The sequence below is a fragment of the Pyxicephalus adspersus genome, chromosome 2 (assembly GCF_032062135.1).
Source record: "Pyxicephalus adspersus chromosome 2, UCB_Pads_2.0, whole genome shotgun sequence".
NCBI classification, from domain to species: domain Eukaryota; kingdom Metazoa; phylum Chordata; class Amphibia; order Anura; family Pyxicephalidae; genus Pyxicephalus; species Pyxicephalus adspersus.
In genome coordinates, this window is record NC_092859.1 from 101,186,361 (window position 1) to 101,197,235 (window position 10,875).

A 10,875-nucleotide genomic window follows, 5' to 3' on the forward strand; every position below is an offset into this window, starting at 1 on the left:
ATTATATACACACACACACTCAGAACATATATGTACACAGAAAAAAGGTAGTTACTTGCACTGCTATCCTCTATTTCTTTGCAGATTGCTTTTTTTGTGCAATTATAGTGATTGTGGTTCTTAAGCAGAGTGGGAATGAAGGCATGAACAGCAACCTTGAAACATTACCTGGCAATGAGGTAATTTAGGGATAACCTCAAAATAGCTAAAAATAAAAACATAGGAATGGCCCAGCCATGCCATACAGCATTCATGTAAATCTAAGAAAAAAACAGAAAATAAAATATTATGCAACATAAACATCAAAAAGGCATATGAAATATTGACTAGTATGATCATTAAAAATGTGCAAATATTCCATCAATATTCTGGCCAATTAGTTCTCATAGTGAAGTACATCAAGTACTTTTTTTTGTGTTTCTGATCAATATGCTGTAAAATACAAACCAGGAAAGTGTCTGCATATCTGTTTATAGATCAGATTTCCAGAATGAAGCCACTAATGGTTATTAACACATCAATTCTGGGAATAACACAGGCAATACGATAACACTTGGAATCATGAACGGATTGGTCAGAATAAAAGAGTAGCATCTTCATTAACAAATACAAAGGTAATACTTGTTCACATGGGGCTGATGGCCAGCTGTTTCGCTGCCCTGTAAGTCCTAGCTAGTCCTAGCAGAAAACTTCCAGCCTTAGCTGAACCAAGGGACAAGCATTTACCCCATGAATAAAAGAGGCATTTAATAAGGGGGTACCTCTGAGGGTCAGCTTGGGTTGGGCAATAGGCCATGCTCTGTGTAGCTTTTGTGTATATGTTTATAATGAAAATATCAATATTAAAATGAAGGACGCAACTTCAAAATGCAAAAGTTTGAAGCAATGTAGCTATTGCTGTGTGTTAAGTGTACACACTTTCAACAAAAGGGGCACAGTGGGGCTCAGCATCTAAATGCAGGAATTGATAGAGCACACAGAATATGAATATCAGTTTTAGGATATAAAAAGGATGCTCAGAATATACACTGGTACTGCCAATGCCAACTTGTTTTTATGGTGCAGGTTTGAGGGCTTTCAGCTTTATGCAAGTATTAAAGCACTGGATATTAAATCCCTGCACTTCTTTAGAGGTTTGCATTTTTTACATAATGCAAAAGGTTGCATGTTTTTATACTGATATTGGAAAATGCTAACACTACTTACAATAAAGGCAATAGCAGAAGTGTAGACAGAATGCCAGTCTGATAAGGCAGAAAGGTTCTTTACAAAATTTGTAACAGGTTTGGCACCTCGCTCTAGAAAAAGGAAAAATGTTAATATAAAAAACAGGCATTTTAACAGGTTTGTCATTCTGCTATAAAGGTTGCATAAACATGCAATTTATGTTATTCATTACATATTAGTTTGATAAAGCACAATGGCTTCCATAAATATTTGCAAATGTATGCAACTGAAATCACGCTTTTGAAACACAAATTGTTGAAATCGTGTCATTTGTTATTTTGCTGTCCAGCTAGTATGTGTGCTGGGTAATTTGGGAAACCAATGTGTATGGTTATTGTAGTAGGTGTTCTTCTGTATTACTCGAGTAAGTATAAAAGGCTACAACAGAACTGTCTATATGTTTGGCAATGGATATGCATTGTTTATTGCTTTAGCGTTTAATATATCCTTTAATCAGTGGTAAACTCCAAATGGGTTTGTGTGGTCTGAATATGTTGCAGCGAATCCAATCTATTATACATCATACTTTGGGGATGATAGGGAGTAATGTATACACATATATACATATATACATACACAGACATAATATATATGGTCTATTTGTAATTATCTCAAAGGATAATTATAATTCTAAGGAAGAATAAATAATAATAACTTTAAAAACCGAAAAATGCACATTTTTGTAGAAGTCAGTTCTAAATAAAAATTATGTGGTTGCTGTCATTTCATTTTCTAAGTTTTTAATCGCCATATATAAAGCACATTACTGATGCAACTAAACAGCACTAGAAAAACAAGTAGCACTCATCTTATGATTCAAGCACCAAGGTAAATGCCAGTACTTACTTAACCGTCTCATATTTTCTGTTAACCTATAAGGAAATAAAAAGGTATTCATTCCATTGACACAATAAATCACAATAATTATCACAATAAAACACAAAGTGAATGAAATTTCAGATTAAGTAGCTACTTATGACCACGTGTCAGAGAGTATTGTACATTAAATGAAAAATAATAGGTAGGAAAAAAAAAAAACAGTATATTCTTTTGGAATACCTGGTAAGTCTAGGACAAAACTTGGATCGCCTAACAGAAGCAAAGAGTTTCTTAATTCTGTTTCCACCTTGTAAACAGAACTTTGGGTCCATATTTACAGCTTATTTTTAATGACATAAGTTCTCCTAAGCAGATGTGCTCTCTGTACATAAATCTCCCTGCAAACAAATCTCCACAAATTCACATCATTAATTTTTACATGCAGCATCTTGCTTGCTTTTGAAGACTCTACCTAATGTGGACAAATATATAAAAGAAATGGCAACGACAGGCATCTCTTCTCAAAGTAATCTGGATGGATCTTACAGCAGACTTATACCATTTTTATCTAGAGTATGCAACCAAAATATTACAATCCTGGGTCCAAGTCAATGGTACTGACAAAAAGTTGCAGAAGGGTGTCTCTCTCAAATTGCTATAGGGAGAAGTTGCTATGTAAATTTTAGGTCTTTCCTGTTCACCCAGAAATAAGATTTTAAACAAAGGACTGACAGGGCTTGCTTTCCTTCCTATATAAATCAATGGGAATGCAACAGCAAAATGAAATGGATGGATGCAGATCAGAAGAAGCCCAAATGCATTTGTCAATTAACCGTAAATGAAGTGTCTCAAACTGATGTTGAATGCAAATGGGTTACACCTGGGAAAATAATTAAATTGTCCACCAAGAACATATCAGCACATATGCATGCAGCACACCTGGGGGACTTCCAGTTATGCCCCCTATACTCCTAATCTAAATGATGTGTTACCACAAAATATACCAAATTATGGTAATATACCAAATGCATGGCAATGGCATGTTAAATTCAAAATACAACTAAAGTCCCACTTTGGCATTCATTCAGGTAATTAATGCAAAAAGGGACAGGTGATGCCTCTTCAATACCTATACTTATTGCATGTGCAGCTCAGCGTTTGTTGCCAAGGATATCCGGCAATCCTGGCTTCCCTAGCAAGTACCATGAACAAATGAATTCCCTCATGCCTGTGTAATTCAGCCTGGCCAATCATGGTGGCCGAAAATGTGCGGAAAGCGGAAGAAAGGAAGAAGATAGCGGTGCCTGTGACAGTATGGGGATAGGCAAATATCGATTGGTTTAGTTCTGCGTTAAACACATTTTATGTAATGAAAACTTAGGATTAAGGTAAGATTTTACCTTCTGGCACTCAATGGCTCTTCTGTTTCCACAGTGTTCTCTTCTGGCTGAAATCTGAAGTCCTCAATGTACTCTCCAAATCTGTCATAAAACCATTTCTGAAGTCTGGAGCACATGGTTTCCTTCTTGTGCTTATCTAAAAATAGATATAGGAATATCCCACCAGAGTTTTAAAAAATTCCATAAAATTTCCTACTGTGCCCCACTTGCCACTCAAAGCTGAATAAGTGTATCATGCCTGTAATATTTTCCCCACAATGCCACATATAAAAGGAGTGTTAAAGATACAGTTAGGTCCATAAATATTTGGACAGAGACAACTTTTTTCTAATTTTGGTTCTGTACATTACCACAGGTAATTTTAAATGAAACAACTCAGATACAGTTGAACTCCAGACTTTCAGCTTTAATTCAGTGAGTTGAACAAAAAGATTGCATAAAAATGTGAGGAACTAAAGCCTTTTTTTACACAATCACTTCATTTCAGGGGATCAAACGTAATTGGACAATTGACTCAAAGGCTTTTTCATGGGCTGGTGTGGGCAATTCCTTCATTATGTCATTATCAATTAAGCAGATAAAAGGCCTGGAGTTGATTTGACTTGTATTTGGAAGATTTTGCTGTAAACAGACAACATGCGGTCAAAGGAGCTCTCCATGCAGGTGAAACAAGCCATCCTTAAAATGAAAAAAAAAAGAAAAAACCCATCCGAGAAATTGCTACAATATTAGGAGTGGCAAAATGTACAGTTTGGTACATCATGAGAAAGAAACAAAGCACTGGTGAACTCAGCAACGCCAAAAGACCTGGACGTCCACGGAAGACAACAGTGGTGGATGATGGCAGAATCATTTCCATGGTGAAGAGAAACCCCTTCACAACAGCCAACCAAGTGAACAACACTCTCCAGGAAGTAGGCGTATCGATATCCAAGTCTACCATAAAGAGAAGACGGCATGAAAGTAAATACAGAGGGTGCACTGCAAGGTGCAAGCCACTCATAAGCCTCAAGAATAGAAAGGCTAGATTGGACTTTGCTCAAAAACATCTAAAAAAGCCAGCACAGTTCTGGAAAAACATTCTTTGGACAGATGAAACCAAGATCAACCTTTACCAGAATGATGGCAAGAAAAAAGTATGGAGAAGGCGTGGAACAGCTCATGATCCAAAGCATACCACATCATCTGTAAAACATGGCGGAGGCAGTGTGATGGCTTGGGCGTGCATGGCTGCCAGTGGCACTGGGACACTAGTGTTTATCCATGATGTGACACAGGACAGAAGCAGCCAATGAATGAGGTGTTCAGAGACATACTGTCTGCTCAAATCCAGCTAAATACAGTCACATTCATTGGGAGGCGTTTCATAATACAGATGGACAATGACCCAAAACATACAGCCAAAGCAACCCAGGAGTTTATAAAAGCAAAGAAGTAGAAAATTCTTGAATGGCCAAGTCACTCACCTGATCTGAACCCAATTGAGCATGCATTTCACTTGTTGAAGACTAAACTTCGGACAGAAAGGCCCACAAACAGCAACTGAAAGCCGCTGCAGTAAAGGCCTGGCAGAGCATTAAAAAGGAGGAAACCCAGCATCTGGTGATGTCCATGAGTTCAAGACTACAGGCTGTCATTGCCAGCAAAGGGTTTTCAACCAAGTATTAGAAATTAACATTTTTTTTTTTTTCAGCTTTTTAATTATTATTATTTCAGCTTTTTGTTCAATTACTTTTAAGCCCCTAAAATGAAGTAATCGTGTAAAAAAGGCTTTAGTTCCTCACATTTTTATGCAATCTTTTTGTTCAACCCACTGAAATAAAGCTGAAAGTCAGCAGTTCAACTGCGTCTGAGTTTTTTCATTTTAAACTAATTGTGGTAATGTACAGCACCAAAAATAGAAAAAAAGTTGTCTGTCCAAATATTTATGTACCTAACTGTAGGTGTCCCATTCTCCTATAGCCTATAAATTATATTATGGTATTTTATAAGTATTCTTAAAGGTTTTAGGGTGCAAACAGATTGTTTAAAACATGGTATGTACTAAGCTACTGTACTAGGCAGTAACCATAAGGACCATTTATTCAGTGAGAGTCACATGAATGTAAAAAAGCTTGGCATGGCAAATAGCAGGTCTTATAGCTTTACAAAAAATGTCTGTCATGGATAGCATGTTTGGGGAGACATGTTTGAAGTCCAGCCTGAGTGACAACCACGGGTCTCTCCAAAGATACAGTGGCCTTGATTTATTAAAGTTCTCCAAGGCTGGAGAGAATACACTTTCATCAGTGAAGCTGGGTAATCCAGCAAACCTGGAATGGATTTCCTAAAAGTCATTAGACATTTGTTAGCAAAAAACCAGATCCATTCCAGGTTTGCTGGATCATCCAGCTTTACTGATAAAAGTTTATTCTCTCCAGCCTTGGAGAACTTTAATAAATCAGGGGCCAGTGAGTGAGTGAAGCCACCCAGCAACAAGTGCACTCTCAGTGTTACCCCATGAAAATAAAGGGACATAGGATTATCACAAAGTTAAAGAGAAAAAAAAGCTGAAGATTTAACACACTTCATTATTTGTCAACACAACTTTCCGAGAGACTGTTAAAAGAATTCTAGCTTTTAGGTTGCAGCACAGACTATATTTTTAAGGCTGGGTGCAGAAACTGATACAGTAAAAGAAGTCAAAAATTCAACATCAACAGTATAAGAAACATGAAAAGCAATTCAATGGGCCTTCCCCTAAAAAGTCACCAGACTCATTCAAAACTAATTCACATTATCAGGTGACTTTTGAAAGGCTGATAATTTTAGCAGCAATAAAAAAGCCCCATGTTTAGTATGAGCTAAGATCTACACTACTTAAGGCATAAGAAATACGAAAATACCAAAATTTGATAATACTGTTTGTATGGCTACAAAAAACTGGTTGTATTGTTTAGTTTTATAATGAGACTAAATCAGTATTAGTTACATTTAGATAGATTTATCTCTTCAGCACCACTAAATGAAAGATGTTTGAAGTAGTGTTGTTTATTAGTTACTAATCACTGTTGAATATCTTTGCAGAAATACCTGAGCCATTGTTCTGAGACTGTCCCCTAGAAGGTTGCTGTGTAGTAGATTCCTCAGTCCTAAAAAAAAGGAAAAAGAGTAACACATGTTAAAAATCTATCAGCTAGCTGTACACATAAAGCTACCTACTTTGATTATTGCAGGAAGCCACAGAACAGCAGATCTTGAATCTGTACTGCTGGAAAACAGCAGTACAGCAGAATTTTCACTTTACATAAAAGGGTAGACAAATTTTTTTAGGTGTAAATTCTTCCCCTAATTTTCAATTGCCTTGGCGATCGAGAATGAATGGGAGAGAAAAGCCTCCCGGGATAAAAAAAGGAGAAGATGGCGGCACCCGGAGCACTGGCTCCGGGAAGATGCAGGACCAGATGCAAGACACCCCTGGATGCATCAGACTGCTCTGGATTGAAGGTAAGTGTATTTTGTTTTTTGGATGTTTTGAGTTTAGTTCCTCTTTATTCTTAGTATACAATTGTAAGCTAAAAATGCTGCATTTTTACACAACTTGGTGAGAAAAGGGCAGGGTTATAAGCTTTTTAACACGGAGGGACCTTTTGAAATAACTTTTAGGGGACCCCAGCTATAATTACTATATTCACAATTCACAGATCATTAATGAGGTGAGGTGGTCAGTAGGAAGAATGCCTTTTACATTGCTGGCCAGTGAGCAGAATGTCATCCTTACATATATCCAAAAATATCGTTGGTGTCACTTAAACTGACCTGAGAGTCAGAAACTGCTCTTTGCTCAAGGAATCCCTAGCAACCTTTGGAAGAACCCTAGTTGATAATCACTGGTCTAAAGCATTTGTCTTACACAGCCTGGAACATGTATGTAAATAGAGAAAGAGACCCCAACCAAAATATATTTATTTTGGTTTTGGTGTGGAAGAGTTCGAACCTTTAGGTAAGGTGTTTGATTTCTCCAGATTTCTACTTTTCTAGTGCACTTTGTCAATCATGTTACAGAAAGGGGAAAAACCTTCAAGGTAAGGGGACATGTGTTTACTGAAAGTTGTTGATAAAAAGCTTTACCCAGTGGAAGTTTCTCCTTCCACCAGATTCAATGAAAAACATATTATTTTGGAATCCTCAACATCTGTCCCAGCAGCAATGGCAATCAGCAGATAGTCAGATAGAGGTGTCAGATTGTTCTCTGTCACTCATGTAAGGCAGTTCTTCCCCATTCATGAAGCATGCAAGGTACAACATTGCAAACATATTTCCTTTTGCAGTACAAGCACACTTTACACTAAAAGGGAAGCAGCCATCATCTTTATTATTTTGAAAACCTTTGTCAAACATTTTCCTCATTCTAAATTAAAACACTGGATATTGCACGCTTCAGGAAACAAAAGGTCAGGATGTAGAAGGAAGCTTTAGGAGGGTTACATTAATTCGTGGAACTTAATGTTGTTGATGTCATTTTCTTGTATGGTCAAAAGTGTTCTCGGCAATCACAAGGTTGTTGTATTGCAAGCTATATGTAAAATGTAATTGGACAAAGCACTCAAAATCAATAAATGTCTATTAAATGTCCTAATCGCATCCATGTCAGATGTCTGGAACAGTGGTCTATAAAATACAGATATACAGTATAAAATATACATTGTCATTTTATTGTAATGTAAACTTGCCCTTAAATTTGGCAAATCAGAACTGTGTTGCAGTACACTTGCAGTTACAAGATGCCCATCTGTCGATCAGCCATGTTTACCTTTTCAGAGGAAAAAAAAAATATAGGAAGGCAGGTCTCAGATTAAGGCCTCACCTCACTGCTGTGATAGCAGCTTACCTACCAGGTGTCCATATGAAAAAGTATTTATAAAGAAGCTGGCACAAGCATTTCCCCACCCTGTTCAGACACGAGATTCCAGCTTTGGTAGGTTGGCGGATCTTTGAAAGCCAGTCTTAAAATAATACAAATACTTGCCAAAAAAGTAAAAGGTTATGTTTATATTAAAATGTATGTTGAAAGATGTGTACTGTAGTTCTTTGTATAGGGGATAAAACATAGGTCATAAAGATTTCTTTAGTATGGCTAAACCTAGGTAAATGTACCACTTAAAATAAATATCTCCCATTTGATCTACATGGCATTATCATATTTTGATTTATGTTTTAAAAATTAGTTGTGTTACAAATTGTAGAATTTTGATGCCTTGTCTGCAGATCTTCATACATTTTGATTTTAAATGACACCATATGTTGCTATGAATATTTTCTTTGTCATCCTGAAAGGGCTTACAAACTTGAAAAAAAATATTGTAAAATGATGAATGAATCAAGCCTGTTTGTATTTAATCAGCAGATTTAAAGATTGGTGAAAGTACTTTATGACTCTAAAGACGGATTATCCATCTTGCACATGGAAAATTTCTTTATCATGCACAGCCTAAAAATATGGTGTAACTGTTTCTCTCTCTTAGAAGGGATTGTATCAAATTTAAATTATATATAAACCCATTCACTAAAATGTCAAACAGCTTTACCACAAATTAAAGAAAACTTTAAATATTCATTTTTTTTAATTACTTTTCTTTAAAATGAAAAACCTGGTTACTCTTGTTCAGGTGTATTCTGTTGTATGGCACTTGTTCCTACTGCCAGAGTCTTTTAGTAGAGACTACAAGTGTCCACTTTAAGATCAGCAGCACAGGGAAAAATCAAGTTATAAAAAGCGTATTTTTTTTTTTTGTAATGGCTGTTTCCTGGTGCTTCAGCAAATTAAGGAAGGGTGGGGTGGCTAATAGGCACAGAGAGCCAAGCTTCCATAATCCTGGTGTACACATATCATGGTGCTGGTCAAGTCTTGTCATATTCCAAGGATATGGCTGGCTGACAGTCTGTTTCCAAAGTCAGATCATATGATAAGGCTAATATCAACAATTATTTTGCAATAATCCAGAATAAAGTATGTTCATAAAATGTTTCTAATATAACCGCATTGATTCAGCATTAAGAATATTTTGGGATCACACATACAAATAGTACAAACCTTTATGGCTGTTCAAACATCCACTTTCAATCACAATCTGCAAATATTAATGCTAAACTCCTGCATTACTATTTACTATTACTATTTTCCTATTCACTTGTAGAAAGTATTGTATAAAACTAAATAGTTAGTAGATACAGCAGGTGTCCAAACCTCATTTTGTTTCCAGTCTATGGAATACGATCCATGAATATCCCCTTTCGGCCATTTGCTTTTCTTTCTTTTATTCACTTACTCTCAGTCTTGTATTAGGATTTCACCTAGAGCAGGCACACCCACTTCTCTCGCTTGGAAATTGTACCCCAATCAATAGGAATCTGCTTGCATTTGTTGTGACCTCTGCTGTAATGGTTAGTGGTGAAGTCTAGTGTACCTATGGTTGGAGGTTTAGGGCTGGACAGTGGTATGTTAAGTTTTCAGTAGTTAAACTTTGTTTTTAACAATCACAAATTTGGTAAAGTTTCTGTTTTATACCTTTAATAACATCCTTATTTTTAAGGACAACATTCCCCCAGCCCATCCTGCATACCTCTATATGACCAGGCCAGTACATGCAAGCATTGGACAAGGACACCAACATTGTCCACAATAGTTATTCTTCATTCACACTAGCTACCAATCCAACACCCCTTGCTTGGTTCAACTACTCAATGCCATTCCAGACATGAGGATTCAAACAAGTGATATCCAAACAAGTGATAACAAGTGAAATTGGTGATCATTTACAAGGCATTACAATTATTTAGACTCAAATTCTGTCATCAAAATAAAGGATGTGTGAGTGTGTGTAAGAGAGTGAGTTTGTGTGTGTGAGTGTTGTAATCAAGTAACACAAGTTGAGGAGTTCCTTATAATTTGGATTGTTTGCCCCATCAACACTAGAATTTTGCACTAACAAGCAATGCGCAGGAACACAACACATGCGTCGGTGATCTGGCCCATCAATTTTTTTTCATAGCTCCCCAAACACACCTGGCCAGCTTACTGCATCACAAGACAACACATGTTCATGGGACTGGCCTTCCAATAGCATGAACAATTTTCATGTTGTAACACATACAAGTGCAAAAGACAATAGTCATAACAGCCGTGTGAACAGGTGCTAAGTGCTCGTTAACAGTCATCTCACCCACAGTTACAGTAGATAAAAAAAAAATGTTCCTAATGGTGTACAAAGCAAAAGGCCACCTTACTACATAGATAGGTGGTTAGCCAATCCATTGGGCAAGTCATGGGAATTAGCTGGCTAGCTAGTCAGTTTCACTGCTGTACTAAATTAATCACAAAATGTGTTTTGAAAAAGCGAGAGGTCTAAGTCCCGACGCGTTTCGCTCACTGGGCTTCTTCAGGGGATTG

The 10,875-nt window shown here is 36.8% G+C and overlaps 1 protein-coding gene across 1 annotated transcript in view; it reads right to left on the reverse strand.

Annotated features, from left to right (window-relative positions):
• GRAMD4 (GRAM domain containing 4) overlaps positions 1–10,875 on the reverse strand; it is a 65,785-nt gene that overhangs the window by 24,629 nt on the left and 30,281 nt on the right. The window contains exons 5-9 of the mRNA XM_072399038.1: positions 6,519–6,577; positions 3,447–3,582; positions 2,074–2,099; positions 1,207–1,298; positions 169–260 (exon numbers count right to left, since the gene is read on the reverse strand). Of these exons, the coding sequence (XP_072255139.1) occupies positions 169–260; positions 1,207–1,298; positions 2,074–2,099; positions 3,447–3,582; positions 6,519–6,577 (405 nt within the window). The remainder of the gene's footprint in view (positions 1–168; positions 261–1,206; positions 1,299–2,073; positions 2,100–3,446; positions 3,583–6,518; positions 6,578–10,875) is intronic.